This window comes from Nansenia antarctica, assembly GCF_963989245.1.
Source record: "Nansenia antarctica genome assembly, chromosome: 1".
Taxonomy (NCBI): domain Eukaryota; kingdom Metazoa; phylum Chordata; class Actinopteri; order Argentiniformes; family Microstomatidae; genus Nansenia; species Nansenia antarctica.
Genome location: NC_137674.1, coordinates 14,334,378 through 14,352,538, shown reverse-complemented (window position 1 = coordinate 14,352,538; position 18,161 = coordinate 14,334,378). Strand labels below are relative to the sequence as shown.

The following is an 18,161-nucleotide window of genomic DNA, read 5'->3' as shown; positions in this document are numbered from 1 at the left end:
CTACATCTATTGACTAGCCTACCAGTTTTGAGGCACATATAGTCAATCTGCTATTAGTCACCTAGACCTACCAGTTCATTAAAAAAAATGAATCAAAGGCTTGCATGTGTTACATGTGTTTATAGTACTTCCACCACCTCAAACGGAATTATACACATCCATTACAGAAAACAAGCTCGGATATTCCATTTCGGTTCAGCCTGATGGTTTCAGATATCTATTAAGATCTATTTGCTATAGCTGAACAATCACCACACGTCATGTTGCACGGCTTCAGCAAAAGCGTTTTATTATAACCTTATTTAAAATTACAACAAACGAAACGTAAACAAAACCAATTATGCGCTATACCTCCATCACGTCACATTGTCAAGGCAATCGATTACCTTGGAAACTATCTATCGGTCTTTGACCTCGGTCTACTGTTACCATGGCCAACCGCCTTCTGCGTTTTGACAAATCTGAACTTCAAACTGTGTCCCACCTTTTAATTAATTAATTATAAAAATACCTTTTACAAGTACACACAACTTTAAGTATAGTAACATTTGCATCAAGTACATACTGTAGGCCTACATATACTATATTGTATGCACATGTATATGTATTGTGTGTGTATATATATATATATATATATATATATATATATATATATATATATATATATATATATATATAGCCTATATACCATTACCCACACACACTCACCGAACACTTTATTAGGAACACTATACTAATACTGGATAGGGCCTCCCTTTGATTTAAATAGCCTCAAATCTTCGTGGCATTCATTCCACAATATGTACATGGGAACATTCCTTTGAGATTCGGGTCCATGATGACCTGATTGCATCACGCAATGTTTAAGGTGGACTTTCAAGCTGTGAATGTTGCGTTCTGCCACATCCCAAAGGTGTCCTATTGGGTTCAGATCTGGTGACTGGGAAGGCCATGGAGAGCTGAGCTCATTGTCGTGTTCATGAAACCAGTTTGTGACAACTTTTGCTTGTGACATGGTGAATTATCATGCTGGAAGTATATAGCCATTAGAAGATGGGTACATCGTGGACATGAAGGGATGCACATGGTCAACGACTCAAATAGTGCCGTGGCATGATTGATATTAACGGCCCAAAGTGTGCCAAGAAAATATCCCCCATACCAGTATACACCTCCTGAATGAATGAGAAGGTGTAGCCTACATGTTCATAATAAAGTGGACCTGTACACCTTCTCTATATATTTAAATATGTGCATTATCCATAAGAAGACGAGCCTTATTATCGTCTTGGTGATTCAATAGGCTATGGTTATCCCGGATACACGATATGGTTATCCGTAAATGCTTCTTAGCATTTAGCCTACGAACAAAACGTAATCGAATGATTAAAAAAAAGCATTTAAAACGCGTACAACTCTCAGCCCATACCTATGTATTTGTTATACTATGACATGATTGGGATATTGTAAGAGTGTAGAATAAAAACTGCACTTTTTTTTTTATAGATAAAGAAATAAAGTCGAACAAATTGAATAGTGCTTTAAAGGCCTATGTCCAATAATTCATTTTGTCAATCGCATTTGATGGTGGTTCAAGAAACTTTATAAACTTGAAAAACATGTCCTGTACATTCAATGAATGTATAACGAAAGCATCCCTGGCCTGAATTCTCTTTTCTTTTGGAAAAAACGTAGGCCTAATCCCGAGTTTGTGACCTTAATCACTGGAGGTGAACTATTGACCCACCTTTTAAAATCCTGTTGTGGATAATGGACTCTCCTCTCAGGCACATAATGATATTGCATTCTCATGTTGAAGTCGCAAACAGTTATAACTCTACATCTAGTGAGAATGCTATCTATCTGAATGGGCGCGTGAGAGACGCCAACACGTCGTGAGCTTAGAATGATAAGGTTCTATCTCCGTTTAGAATTATAAGGTTCTATCTCCGTTCAGGGTAGTTCAGAGATATTGAGCGTCAAAGTTTGTACATTCCATTATGTTCTGTAAGATGGAACCTTTGTATTTTATGAATAACTAACTCAAAAATGTCAACATTTTAAAAATAACACCACACAGGCATTAATAAACACCTAATGGATCAGATTATGTAAAAAACTCAATTTTGACAAAAATTGAGATAGAACTTTATAATTCTAAGCTCACGATGTACCGGCCTGCACCTTAATTTCCCCGGACGCGCCTCTAAGCGCCACGCATACTCTATTTGTGAGGCTAAAGTGAATGTTATTTCCTCCAAAATGCGTAGGATATTTTCATAGTGGACTTAATTACAACGTCCACGTCTAATAATAAACCAAACAGTTGACAGACATAGTTCAAACGTGAGATTAAGACCAACATGGCTCACAGTGACATAAAATCGCCGTTTTCGGCACAGAATAGGCTATCAAAAATGTCAGTCAAGTTGTTCGATGGGTACATTATTTTATCTGAGACTAAATTGAATGGGAAATGTCAAAATGATGTGGTTCTATTAACCACAAATAATCTATTATGTTTATAGGCCCGTAGCTTTACGTCATCTTTGTGTTGAGGTGAGAGTGGCTCATTATACATTTTGTGTTGTGATATTGTGGTTCTAATAATAATAATAATAATAATAATAATAATAATAATAAACGCTACAGACTGCAGGTTGCCCTATCAGTGCATTATTTCTAAACGTGCCTGCATCAAATGTCAAGTTTATGGTTTATTGGTGTATTTATGGTTTATTTTTTACATTAAAAACAAACAATGGCTGTTCCTTACAGTATGTGGCCCTACTTAAAACTATGCAACACATTATTCGACCCTCCCTTTACCTAAATTATTCCGTGGCCTACACTAAGTAGGCTAGTAGGCTCGTACTAGAGCGCATTTGGTGAGCAGCCACACGGCTATCAGCTCAGGCCTATTCAGCCAGGGTTCACTCAAAGGGCAGTTTACGGCAGGGCGGGCAGTTTACGGCAGGGCAGGCAGTCAACGAGAGGGCATCGCGTATCGAAACGTCACCAAATTGAGCGCATTCATTGGCTTGTGTCTCTTATCGGTGACACGTCGTTCAGTGACACAAATCATATCTGACACACATCTGACAATATTTATGTTCTATGGAACGGAAGCTTCATTTTCACATTCAAACAGAGCCCGCTTATTATGTTGTTTTTATAGCGCAATAACAAATAATTTACATCTTTATGCATTTTCCTCTGAGAGCTTATTTCAGTTAAAAGATGCACCTTATAGTAGACAACACATGACACTATTCATCAATTAATTATCACATAAGCCCCACTGCTGTCAAGATGAGGGCATAAAACCCCTACATCCATGATCATTCGTTCTTAGCATGGATGAAATGTCCCATATTTGCGGAAAACCCCTCATCGCAGTGTAAAAACAATATATAACGTAATACATATTTATATTTTAAAACAGTAACCAATTAAATGTAGCGATATTATTACACAACAATAGAGTGTATGGCATACATCCATATGCAGCAGAAGGTTATAGGCCTAGTATTGCTCTTTACCGCCATCGTCTGGACACAGTGCGAAACACGTATGACTGCGTATCTCAGATACTTTTTAGACACCCTTCAGTTTGTTTAAAAAGCATCGCCCTGAAGTTGATATGATCTTATAAGTGTATATGAAATACTAGGATGCTATAGCCTACATCATATAAGTTGTCAATGCATGATAAACATATGCCACAAGATTAAATTACATAGGCTATAGGCTACTACTACACAACTACAAATATGTTAAGTAGTAAATAAGCATATTCCAACCTAAAAAGCAAACGAACAGGTCTCTGTGTATTAATTCCCCCCCAAATACTGATTCATAAACTTACACATTTGGAACTGCTATAGCTCCCTCCTTGTGAAAATTGCAACACCTGTAGGAAAAAGTGTAGTGCATTAGTGCATTTATAGACCAGGGACGATTGACGACTGCTGACTAGATTTTAGTAGATTTCGAAGTCGACCAATGAAGCTGCCAAGAAGCCGACTCCTCCTGTTTCCTTGGGGTGCTATTTATCTTAGTAGGGTGCCTCTGGGCCTCTGAACACATTTTGGCAATCACATTTTGTTTGTTGCTTTCTAAACGACTAACCCGAGCCTATTCCGCTGTCCAAATGATGGCCACCAAATACATTTTCATTTAATCATTAATGTGGCAACCTGTTTCCCACGGTTTACGTATACGAAGGAGTTGGAGAAATTAGTTCTGAGATGGACCTGATGTGATGACTTCGATATTAGGCTTCCTTCTAGTGTCAAATTGAATCAGTTTGCAATTTTCATTTGCAATTTTAATATGACCCTCGTCTCCAAGCAGATCATGGCAAAAAAATAGTCATAATAGTAACTGATTAACTGATTGGCACGCCAAACTATGGCTCATTCATTATTTGAATTCACACGTCTTAATTGTTGAACTAATGACGTTAAACAGCTTTCCTGGGGGTCTTCGCGGGTCATATAGGCGGTTCTACCTAATTAGTGCCTCTTTGTTTCTGAACCTTAAGCCGCCAAATAGACCCCCAGATGAGGTTGTCATCTTTAATTGCCTCTAACTGAAATACCAGTCTCGTCATGTTTTCAAACTTGACCAGGTGCTTGCTGAATGGGTCATTGATGGTCTTAAAAAGTCCTTTTAAAAATTATACCGCTCTTAACCCCTGAGAACAATAGACTTAACAAATGTTCTTCAGGCTATTAATGTTTATTTACAGTTGTAGGTCTATCTAAGAAAACTACGGGGGTCCGTGTGCTTGCCCCCCAGGATTTTATTTTATTTTTTTTAATTATTTTTTTACATTTGAAAGTAAAATGCATCAATTTGGTGCACTTTGACGGCAAAGTGTAAGAGACTAGATCTATGAAGAACTACACACATCACTCAATGACCCTTCAAAATCTTCTTACCTTTATGTATTCATACTTAGTCATTGTTTACCCTTTAAGATAAAATATTAATTCAATTAATCAAACTTTTAATCTAGCCTAAAGAAAATGTCTTTATTCTCCGGCTTCATCTCTCCATTCAAAACATTACTTAAATTTCGTTGTTTGGTACCTGTACTATAGCAATGACAATAAAGACCATTCATTCATTCATTACTTACACTGGTTACATTACCTTTATTTGTCTGTATTATCATGTAGATAGTACTAGTTCTTTTCTTATGTCTGTCTTACATGTAACGATGAATTGAAAATCAAGGACCCCAATTGAAATAAGCCAGTGGCTTTCTTGGGTTTTTATCCTCTTAGTTTGACCTTGTATGTAATATGTACTTTCATGTACCTACTTCTGCAAACATTCTAATAAAGTTTTCAATCAATCAATCAATCAAAAACCTACACTGGTGTGACGTCATTCACCTTATTTGGGCATTTGGAATTCCCTGTCTTGGCATGATGGGTGTCCCCGTTCACATGCTGCTTGGACTAAACAGATCGTCCCGTCCTTCGGCTCCTTCCTATATTGTTTAATGATAAGCTTTTCAAAACCTCCAGCAACTCGTCCCACACAGTAATAAGTAGTCGCCAAACTTGATATGGATAAGTCAGCCAGGCGGCAGGCCAGTCGTCCAGTAGGGTTAAGGTTAGAAATTAAATTAAAACGTGAGTTGAAGTGTTTGGAGGATGACCTCTCATTGATTGATTGATTGAAAACTTTATTAGAAGATTTGCAGAAGTAGGTACATGAAAGTACATATTACATACAAGGTCAACTAAAAGGATAAAAACCCAAGAAAGCCACTGGCTTATTTCAATTGGGGTCCTTGATTCTCAATTCATCGTTACATGTAAGACAGACAAAAAAAAACTAGTACTATCTACAAGATAATACAGACAAATAACTATTACTATCTACAAGATAAAAATACATCCATCATGGGAAGAACAATACAACAAAACATCAGGTATGTACAGCGGGTAGGACAGGTGGGGACATACACCACAGGTGGGGGCGGGGGACAAAACACAAAGTATGTACCGTGGGTAGTTCGGGTCTTTTAATCTGATTTTTGATTTAGAGGGTCCAGTTACGGATTGCAGCCTCCTGTAAATGTTTTTTGAGAGTGGTTTTGAAGGTGGGCAGTGTTTTGCACTCCTTTAAGATTATAGGAAGGGCGTTCCACATTTTTACTGCATAGTTTGCAAACGAGTTTAACCCCTTGTTTGTGGTGCAACGCGGTTGAACGTGGTTCGTGGAGCTTCCTCTGGTGTTGTATGTGTGGACGTTGTTCACTTTTTGGAAGTATGTTGACAGGTACTTGGGTGTCTTTGTGGTGTAGCGTATCTTGAAGACCAGGCCCAGTGCAAGCTGCTGCACTCTGTCAACTACTCGTAGCCAATCAAGGCTCAAAAAATGAGCAGCGGTTAGATGTGTCCTAGGGTTGAGGCCTAGCAGAAGCCTAACCAGTTTATTTTGGGCTGTCTGGAGTCTTGTTTTATGGGCCTTTGTGGTTCTATAGTACCATGATGTTACGGCATAGTCGAAGTGACATTGAATGAGAGCTCCTGATAGGGTCCTCAGTGTGTTTTTACTGACAAGTGAGGATATCCTGTACAAGAATCTAGTTCTATGGTTCACTTTTTTGATTACTTTTGCTGCCATTTTATCTCCGGAAAGATTTGCCTCTAAGATGGAGCCCAGGTATGTAATATCCTCTTTTCTTGTGATATTAATGTTACCCACTTTTATTTTAAAATGTTCAGCCTTTCTGAGTTTAGATGGGGATCCGTATAGGATGGTTTCAGTTTTACCTAGGTGTATTGATAGTTTATTGTCAGCTAGCCAGATGCAGATTCTACTCAGTTCAGTGCTTAGCGCTTTTTCCACCTGCAATATGTCCCTGTCAGAGACCAGCAGAGCCGAGTCATCCGCGAACAGGAACAAATTGCAATCACATGCTGATGACATGTCATTCACATATATTAGGAACAGTAAAGGTCCCAATATGCTTCCTTGTGGAACGCCGCAGGTCACTGGGAGGGGGGGGGACAGTGTTCCGTTCACACTAACCACCTGTTCCCTCCCCTCTAAGTAGGATTGCATCCAGCTCACCGATGTTCTATCGAACCCAATTGCTTTCAGTTTATCTAACAATATGTGGTGATCTACTGTGTCGAAGGCCTTCTGGAGGTCCAGCATGACCATGCCGCAGTACTTGCCCGAGTCCACCTCATGGTTGATGTGGTCGTTCAAATAGAGAAGGCATGTGTCAGTGGAATGGGATGTTCTGAATCCTGATTGAAATTCATACATCAGATTTTTTTCGGTAAGGTACCTATCAACCTGTTCCATAAGTTTCGAGATGGAATTAAGAATAGAAACAGGTCGGTAGTTGCCTGGGTCTAATTTGCTTCCTTTTTTATACAGTGGGGTTACCCTTGCTATTTTAAAGTCAAGGGGGACGTGTCCCTGTTTGATGGAGAGGTTTATTATGTGGGTGATGATTGGGGTAATGGAGGCAGCTGAGTCTTTTAGAAATCTGGCTGGAATATTGTCATGGCCCGTGGCCTTTTCTGAGTGTAGAGCGCCCAGCTTTTTAAACACCTCTCAGACAGCGGCCCGCTGTCTGAGAGGTCATCCTCAAAACACTTCAACTCACGTTTTAATTTCTATTACACACGGCGAGTCAGATTCTGTTTCACACACAATCGCCAGCTTCCAGAAGCGATACTTAAAGCCGACGGAGCAGACCCATAACTAACTTCACCCGGGGGGAATCATCTTCTCCGGGTCACCACACCAGATCAATTGTCCCGTTCATCGATGACAACTTGAAATATAAGCTAGCTAGCAAAGCTGATAACATGATTTTCATGAAGGTTATGGATGGTGAACAACACGTTTTCAAGTTCCATAGGACCAAGGGTAATAGAAAAATCCTGCTGTTTTATAAACGATAACGAAACAACTCTCATCCTCCTTCTTTCTTTTCATCCCCTCTCCAAAGAAGATTAAAATGTTTTTGGCGCTTAATTTTTTATTGGTCTGCAGTCTGCACTCTACACATGTTAGACAAGTTGCCGAAATGTTTCTTACTCCAAACTTTTAAAATGGAAATGTGTGATATAGCTAGGAGAGCAACATTAGCTTGGTTGCTACTTGTTCTCAGAATTCAAGATGGCGGCCGCCGCCATATTGGATATTGGTAAATGTACAACTTTTAATTGGTTTTAGGGGGTGGGGAGTCAATTTCTGGAGTTATTATTATTATTATTATTTTTTAAATGTACATGCCAGGGCTGCCAAGTTTCACCAAAAGTTTGGAGTGAGATTTTGTGGTGGTGGAGCGACCAAAAACTGTGCAGGTTTTGGCGGCAGCGGCCCCTCTCTCCCACCCAATTATTTGTGCTAGTTTCCTGCAATTTTACATGTTGTTCATAATAAACCAGCACAAGAAATGAAAATAATTGACATTTTATAAAACAAGACAACATTTCAGACAATATATCATATTTATGAAATCTTAATGAACAAATACAGTAGCCTACAGACTCTAAAAGAAAATTGGGCCCCATCAACAGGACTCAGCCCCTTGGTCAGCAGCAGAAAGACCCTTGGTCATCATCTTATATACAGTGCATTGCTCATAGATGGCTATCATGTTATACAGTAGGCTACATACCAGGGTTTTTCCTGGGTCAGAATGAGGCCTTGGTGGTTGATTTTGTGCGCGTAGCGCGGCCAATTTTTTTGGGAGGGACCCCCAATTGTTGTATTGTAAATTGCAATTACTATTTATTATTACTATTGTAGGAGCCAGATATGGTCCTGTGATACGTGTTGTAATTCACTGTGTGGGCATGGGGTGGCGCTGTCACAATACCTGAGGCAGGTGTATATCTGGTAGCACATTTGTTGTTGTTGTCGTCAGGTGTTGACCCCGGAAGGGCAAATAGGTTTGACCGCAAGGGCGCTAAGTTTGTTATTGTTACTGTTTGTACCAGTGATTAAGCCATTGATGGCACATAGTAACACAATAAATTTTTATTATGCAGCAAACCAACGACTACGGATCTTATATAACCAACAGCAACACATCAATTTAGGACGCACGGCGCGTCAACCGGACAATCCGTCGGGTTAGCATCTCAGTAGCAAGTAGTAGACTATGCTCCTTTAACAATTATTATTAATGTACCTGGTTATGTTACAGTAGAGAAACAAAAAACAGTTACCAAAGCTGAATATTTACTAGCTAAGATTGGCAAAAGATTGGCGTGGTGCAACCGAAATTAGTAAACAACTAGTTTGAAACTAGCTAGTAACAACTAGGGGTTTAGTAACTACTAAATGCCTGCATTTAGTAATGACTTACGCCAAATTGGTGCAACCCAGTCCAGTAGGCTACCAGATACGATGTTGTAATGTATGCAAATATTTTGCTACCACGGTTGCCAGACGGAATTGACAATGTCCAGCCCAACCGGTCTAAAAGCTGCCGAATCCACCCGTCCAGTGTGACCAAAAGTAGCCCAATCTGGCAACACTACGTTCTTGCAGCTCGCGTGAACACAGGTTCTTCCATCTGCGCTCGCCTGCCGCTTCGATTGCAGACTCAAGTTAACGCGCGTGCACAAAGATGCCACGAAACTCCAGTCCTGTAAAACAATTTGTTATTTCTCGCCGTGAGAAATAGAGATGCGGCGTGAGAACTGGTTGAAATGCGTGAAATCCGTGAGACTTGGCAGCTCTGTACATGGCGTCAAGTCAAGGTCATATTAAAGGTCTAGGACGGCTGCAGTAAAAGCGAGCATGAGCATCGTTCATTGTTGTACAGTTCTTCTGTCCGTAGAAGTGCACCTTGAGCTCAGCGTGGGTCGCCCCAGGCTGTCCAAGCACTTGATCAAGACCTGGTATGTCTGTCTCCAGGAGCTTGAGCGCTGACTGCTTTCCTTTTCCAAAGGGGTATAACACTGTATCGCAGCCCGACAGCACATGGAGGACGAGAAGCTGGCTGCATTTTCTGGGGCCTAACCGCTTGATGGTTGACATCTAGGACATCACCATTCCATTTTCCTATTTACATTTTGTGAAAACCTGCTTCCTCGATGTCCAGTACACCAGGAGGACGAAGACATCCATGTCGTCACTGAGGATGCGGATGGTCTGTGCGCCGTCCACCACTGCCATCAGCATGTAGCTGCAGAGGGTGATGTCTGCCTCAGCATGGGTGACGACACAATCCAGCTTGTTGACAAGCTCAATGTTGTGTGGAAGGGGGTAGCTGAGGATGTTGTTGAGCAGAGTCTTATTCATGGCATTGTGAAGAAGATCCTTTCTGCATGGAAGGGGGGTGTTTGGGAACAGCCGGACTTCCTTGGCTATTCCTCTTCTCATCTGCTCGTGTTCCGTTGCACTAGGAGTTTCTTGGTCGTACCTGTCGAAAAGGAAACATTTCTTGGAGCCAGTATGGTAGTGGGCCAGTTGAGTGCTGCAGCTTGCAGCCAGGTCTCTTGCAGTCCCGGCGACTGGCCAGACGACATGGTACAGCAGCTGTCCGGCAACAACCAGCACCACGTCTGGAGCAGGTGGAGTCTTGACAGACACACCAAGACACTTGACTAGCACGGCCTTGTTGCCCTTCCTCAAGCGATTAGGGCTGTAGGCACTGGCCTCAGCTTGAACTGGAAGGCTACATCCATGCTGCGCCGCTGCCCCAAGACCAACAGTCGACTGAACAGTGTCTCGACATCACAGATGGCTTTCCCTTTGACAACGACTGCCTTCTTGAGTGCCTCCATTGATTTTACTTTCTTCTTTATGGCTGTGTGGAAGTCACTGCTTAGCGAAGAGGAGAACTGCTTGCAAGGAACTTGTTCTGATAAAAAAAAAAAGTATAGCTAGCTACTGTAGCTAGATGGCTAATATGGCTACATAACGTTAACTAGCAACTTGCTTGCTGAGGCAAAACTTGACAAACATCTCAAATTGTCAACCAATACTTAACTGATAATGAAGTAAATTACTTAGAAACTATGATTATGCACATACAAATGATTAATAAACAAAATACTGACCAGTAAAACAGTAGGTAGTATGAGAGAGTAGAATGTTCAGGACAGCTCTGCTCATGAACAATGAAGTCGGTTGTCTCCCCCATGTGGTAGTAGTTGTTATAACCATGTCAATGTAAAAGTCTGGAGGACTTAAACCATAATACAGAATAATATTATTATTATTTATAATTCTAATATTCTTTTCAGTAAAAAATAGGCAAAAAAATGTCTTCCTGATTTCTTGTGAAATTTGACCTAGGCTATTAGGACTAGACCTTTATTTTACTGCAGACTGTTCACACTGAAACAGCTCAGTGTCCCGGAATGCATTTTGCACCGACCGGCAGCAGGGATTTTAAAACAGGCTAAACCTCCACGGGCTAAAAGCTGTTGTAATTTTGTCTTAACATGTCATTTTATGAAGTTTTAATATGTTTTTCAGGCGAGAAAGTAACCATGTATATTCCCAAAATGTGGCCAGTTTATCAAAATAACCTGTTTATATATCTGATCTGACGTTTGTTTTCCACTTCTGTAGACTAGTTAGTTAGATACCTTTACCGCAGGGTTCAACAGAAACGTCGGAACAAATAGCTAAGCAAGTTGTAAAATGATTTGGGGGCCAATATCTTTAGCTAGCTAAAGTAACTAGCTTACTATATTGTTGTCTTAGCAGTTAAATTATTAAAATAAATATAAGCACACTAAAAACCAACTCGTTCCTTCTAAAGCTACATCTGAAGCTACAATACTGGGACCATTCGTGACTGGTCAAATACTAGGCGAACGTGTGTGTGTGTGTGTGTGTGTGTGTGTGTAAGACACAAATGAACTTGGATTTTATGCATTTCAAGTGGCATCTTTGTAATCATGACGACGTAGACATGTCTAAAGGCCAATGCACACTGCGATGCGATTTCGTCGCACGACAACATTCGATTCTCAATCCACACCACCGAAGTGTGTGGGTGTGAACGGAGAATCGAATGTTGACGTGCGACAATATCGCATCGCAGTGCACACGGCACCTGCATGATTGCAACAAGAAACAACCAGTAGTAACATCATTAGTGGGTGGGGGGGCGGCGGACATGAATCTAACCACATTCATCCAGGCCCTTTATTCGTTTTGTGAAAGGCGAGGGCTCTTGTCCGCACAACCAGTATACACTTTTTATGGCTCTTAAGAACCACCACTGTGATGCTGGCACTGTTTCTATAGTGCTAGTCTCATTAATGGCTGCTGTAAAAACAAAGGTGAAAACCCTGATTTTAGAGACACCCCACTGTGCTTCAAGTATATATGCATAACTTGGAAAGTCAATGCCAATCAAATACAATCCAGTTTAAAAATCCTACAGCTCTATAATGTCAGATCTGTAATGTCAGATGTTAATCATAGTCCTTTAAAGGGACAAGCTGGCATTCAAACAACAACAGAGCAGTCACCCTGCCACTTATTTGGTAACCAGCTGAGGGATGGGGCTGGGGAAATGCAACCACTTTCTAATTCATAAACAGAGCTGTGGATGAAAGGACTGACCATTCATGAGATCAAAATGATCGTTTTAAACCGTGGTTTGAAGCTATAAATTGTTTGTTTAAAATTAGTAAAATAAGATCATATTCTGGGTTCTGATGGGGTAGGACAGTTGAACTCAGCTCACAAGGCATGTGTAAGTTATATTCTTCAAGAATCAATGGCTATATATCATTAATTGAACAGCCTAAAAGCTGAAGTACCAATCCCAGATGGCCACTTAAAGAGTCAGAAAACATGAATTATCGATCAGATTCCATACGGTTGGAAGTTTCTTTTATGTGTCAACTAAGATATTAAAGTACCACTATTTAAATATGAGGCCATCTAACATGAATATTAAGATATTGCCAGAGTATGTGAACGCATCTTAAAATATAAAGTTGTCATCTCTCTACATGACCTAAACAGTGGTTCCGACCAGAGATTTAAGTAGAGTCTTAGATTCGATGTGTGTAGATTTGAAGCATTATACAACATGTTTTCAACAAATCACTACATTAATCATTCCATGACCCGGCCAGAGTGTGTTATTTAGAGAAACAGGTTAATGACTGAAATGAACAAACTACACCAGGACACCAAAACCAGACAGTGACTGTGACTTTCCCTTTGAAAGAACAAAACAAATGTGAACAGCTATATACATAATGTAAAGAATATAGTTGACCTGACCTATAACATTGACTTTGAGGAGGTCAGACAGCAAGTGACCACTAGATGGGGTAAGACATCTTTTGAGCACACAAGGTCGAGACCAATGGTTGAGATGCTGAAGACATGCCTCGCCTTTATTTGTTCTTCTTTTTTACACCGGTTACCATAACTATATAGCCTGTCAGGTGACTGGACAGCTGGTTCACACATATGCAAAAATATCACATGTTCAAGGCTTAAAAACAGCAAAGTTTTACACTCCACCACATTTAAATAGTGTGACATGATCGTTACTGGCATTGAGAGTACGTTTTGTACCACAACCACACAGAGCAGAGGTGCCACGACCCTCTCATTGTGGCTGGTTTTAGTGTTTCTCTGCTATTTGTTTTTATTCCATTTGAATTTGGCCAGGTTAATGCTCTTAAATAAAACCATCACAACATCTGCAAGAAAAAAACAGAAGACTGCTTTTTGAGTAACTTGTGACGTTCAATTCATGTGTGGACCCTGATGACCTGCATAACCACCAGCCGATCTACAACCTTCCTTTCCTCAGTAAAATCCTGGAAAGAGCAGCTGCAAGCCTACTCCATCAGCACATGTCTAACCATGAACTCTATGAACCCCTCCATTCCGGATTCAGAATACACCACAGCACAGAGCCCGCCCTCATCAAGATCATCAATAATCTCCTCATCGCTGCTGACTCAGGCCGCATCAGCATCCTCATCCTCCTGGACCTCTCTGCAGCTCTTTTGATACAATCTCACACTATCTGACCTCATAGGCATCACCAGTACAGCTCTATCCTGGTTCCAGTCCTACCTCTCCAACAGGCCATTGATTACCATCAATGGCTCGAGTCCCCCCCCACCCCTCCTCTTCACCATCTACATGCTCCCCCTCGGCCAGATCATCCACCACCACGGCCTCAACTTCCACTGCTACTCTGACGATACCCAAATCTTTCTCAGCACTACTCCGCCCTCTCAGCTTCCCCCTCAGTCTCTTGTCAACTGCCTATGTGAAATAAAAACGTGCGTGTCATCTAATTTGATCAAACTAAACAGTAAGAACACAGAGCTCATGGTTGTGGCACCCAGGTGGCTGCCCCGGAAGGTTGGTGACTTCAACCTCCAGGTTGACGGCTGCTCCATCTCCCGAAGTCCGCAACCTGGGTGTCATCCTCCCTCTCCTTCCAATCTCACATCAAGTCCATCACCAAATCCGCCTTCTTCCACCTAAGGAACATTGCCAGACTCTGACCATCACTCTCGGACTCTGTTATTGAAAACCTGGTCCATGCCTTTGTCACCTCCCACCTGGACTATTACAATGGCCGTAGCAGCACATCACCCCCATCCTCATCCACCTCCACTGGCTTCCGGTCAGTCCTCCTCCTCACCTACAGGACCTGACCGCAGACCCCAGTACTTATCTGACCTCCTCCGCCAACATGCAACATGTAATTTTCCTGTATCTCTGTAAAGCGACCTTGAGTCCCTTGAAAGGCGCTATATACATTTAAGTTGTTGCTATTATTATTCTTATTATTGCAAACTTCTAACTGACCTTTTAGCTTCAAACTGGCACTTTTTCTTCACCTGGGTAAAGTCACCTAATTACTGAGGTGGAACAGAACTGTCTTAAAGGGGAATTCCACTAACATTGCATTGAAGTGTCGAGTTCACAGCATCAGAGCAGAATGGGGCATACTGTAGGTTACATTACATTCAATATACTTAAGATAAGATTAAACTTTATTGTCATTGAACAGAGTGCAAGTATTGAGACAATGAAATGTAGTTCTTGCATTCGTCTCCCCCCCCGCCCCCCCCCCCCCCCCCCCCCCCGGGGGAGAACAGAGCTCTGGGCACAGGTTCAGCCATATTCAGCGCCACTGGAACAGTTAGGGGTTAGGTGGCTTACTCAAGGGCTCAACGACAGTGGTAGGCACCTTAGATATGATGCCAGTATCCCTCCAATCACCAGCTCACATCCCACTCCCTCCTGGGGGTGGGGATCGAATCAGCGTCCTACCGATTGCTGGACGGCCTCTCTAACCCCTAGGAGACCTGCCACCCCATACTGTAGACTAGATTATGTTTAGCATACTGTAGACTGCATTATGTTTAGCAATTGCAATGTATTAGTGTAATTACATGTACTTATTGTAACTAATTGGGATTATCTGAAATTAGTGTACAGCTGAGTTATTGCATTCAGGCTACGAAATTAGTCTTTCACTGAATAACTCAAACTTTAAATCTAAGAGACTCAGGAGGTACAGGATCCTCAGGTCCCGTACCAGCAGGCTCCGAACAGCTTCTTTCACAGAGCTGTCACGCTGATAAATAACCCCCACATGGGGTACAATGACTCTCAGTACACAACCCCCCCGGCCACTGTGAACACTCATTTACCCTTTGCACTACTACTGTTTAGAAATACTACCTTTGCACATACCATATTTTTGGCACATTGCACATACCTCTTTTTGATATAGCCTCTATTTATACATCTGTAGATACCATACTGTACATAAGATACCTTAACTGTACAGAGCTCATAACTGTAAATCCATACGATTGCCATACAGTACCTATCACTATCATTGTCATGTTTTATATATCACTATTTGCCCTTCTGGTTAGATACTAAACTGCATTTCGTTGTCTGCTACCTGTCCTGTACTCAGCAATGACCAAGTTGAATCTAATCTAATCTAAATGTTGATAAAACTATGCAATTAACTGTGAAACCCTTTTTGAAGCCTGTGTATTTCCACACTGAAACTTACTTTGGTTCCCACAGGTTTGTTTAAAAATACTATTTGAAATTGTGAAAAGAGATACAACAAAAACAGTAAAAAATAAATGTAATAACACACCAAATTGGACCAAGTTAAATAAATTAAGTAAAAAAAAAAAAAAAGAAGGTTGACGCCAACAGTGCCAACATAATGTATGCGGACCCGTTTTCTTTTCTAATGATCAGTTTGTAGACTTTTACTGGCAAGATCATAGATTCGGGATAGCTACAAAAAAAGGTGGGGTGGACATATGAGATAAAACTGAGTAGGTAGGCTACCATTTTTCTGACTTTGGGGGTTTGTTATTTGCAAACAGAGAAGAGGATTAATGACATGTCAGCGGAAAACGCAGAATACCAGGATTTTAGGTCATGATATTGCAGCCCCACACAGACGTCTGCTGTGGAACGGGCTCCATACATTCCTGCCAGAACGGCCGTGTGAGCTGACTGCAGGGGCGGGACAGAGGGGGGCTACCTAACCTAACAATCGGAAAGTAGCTATAGCACACTGGGATACAGGACTTGCTTTTTTCTGGAGGTGTAGATCGGCCAAACTCCATTACAATACTTCGGCTGAATGAGTCCATCACGCATACATAGTATCCTTTTAAATGTGCTTTTTTTGCGCGCCCTTCCTAGCAAGTAGCCTATAAAAGGAAGCGAAGATTTTGGAGAAGAGGTTTAAGGGGAATAATCCGAGTAGGTAGTGGAAGTGAGCTTTTGATACCCCTCTAATGATACAGACTGCAAATAAACCAGGAAAAACGGCATTCTCATTGCATTAGGTAGGGGAGGTCCGAGGGAACACAGCGCAGCGGGATACGATGACGGACAAGGACTCTGCGACAGACAACGTAATAGCAGGTAAGAATGCATGTTTCTAACCCTCTTGTAATTTTGAAGTTGCCTTACAGAGAGCCTTCGTCATGTTACGAACTGATAATGTAACCGTTTACGGTGCGTTCATTACATCAGTGCGCAAATGGGGCGTTTTGTATTTCGCCTGTGAGACGCGTACCACATTCATTCTGGGTTCAAGTCGATGATCTGGTGCAGAGGTATTCGTGTTTTCAGATCATATTAATAACTGCACTTCACAGTTCACACTTAGGTCCACTACAAAGCTTCAACGTGGGGGGGTATTCTTGGAAAGCGTGGTCAGATTCACTCTGCCGCAATGTGGGTGAGACCATCACACGGAGAAGTCCTTCACGTCGACAACATCTAATTATAAGATACCTAGGGCCTATGTCACTCTGTTGAATGTGTTTTTTGTCGGAGCTTTCTAAATGAGTACATGGCCAGGCTGTCAACTCATGACTAACTAACGCCCTTTTCGTTGAGCCGATCTAGTGGGAAAAGTAAAGCGCGCATTTGAGTTTGTCCTCCATAACGGTGCAGAGTTTGGTCACGTGGTTCAGTCTCCTGGGAGATCTGACTCAATGCAGCAAAAGGCTGCTGGCCTCATCATCGTCCCAGGTAACGCAGCAGCGACGAGGCTAGATAACTTACTCTTGTAAACTGTTTGCTCTTCTCAATGACGCTGATAACTGATAAGGATATAATATTGCGATTCCTCAGGATTCGCAGTTTCGTTTTCTTTGCCTAACTAACACAATGCCCATAGTATGCCTCATCGTTCCATACCAGTTCGTGAGCTTAGAATGATAAGGTTCTATCTCCGTTTAGAATGATAAGGTTCTATCTCCGTTTAGGGCAGTTCAGAGATATTGAGCGTCAATGTTTTTACATTCCATTATGTTTTGTGAGATGGAACCTTTGTATTTTCTGAATTACTAACTCAAAAATGTCAACATTTTAAAAACAACACCACACAGGCATTAATAAACACCTAATGGATCAGATTATGTAAAAAAACCTAAATTTTGACAAAAATTGAGATAGAACCTTATAATTCTAACGTCACGAGTTGTCTGACGTAGAGCATACAGCCTGTAACGGGACGGTGGCTAGAAACACAATGTGCTTTTCCGTGGGACGTGCTTATCTAAGACAAAAAACAACAAGTCTTCTTCACGCCTCCTTTGTCCCGCCGAGAATGACGCCCCGCTGCTGATGTCCCGCAGAGAAGGGAACACACAACC

At 41.4% G+C, this 18,161-nt stretch overlaps 1 protein-coding gene across 1 annotated transcript in view; it reads left to right on the top strand.

Moving 5' to 3' along the window:
• Positions 1 to 16,880: 16,880 nt before the first annotated feature.
• Positions 16,881 to 18,161, top strand: part of hspa12a (heat shock protein 12A) — a gene marked incomplete at both ends in the record, with an annotated part of 55,494 nt that continues 54,213 nt past the window's right edge. Inside the window, one exon of the mRNA XM_080531920.1 lies at positions 16,881 to 16,920. Coding sequence (XP_080388046.1) covers positions 16,881 to 16,920 — 40 coding nt within the window. The remainder of the gene's footprint in view (positions 16,921 to 18,161) is intronic.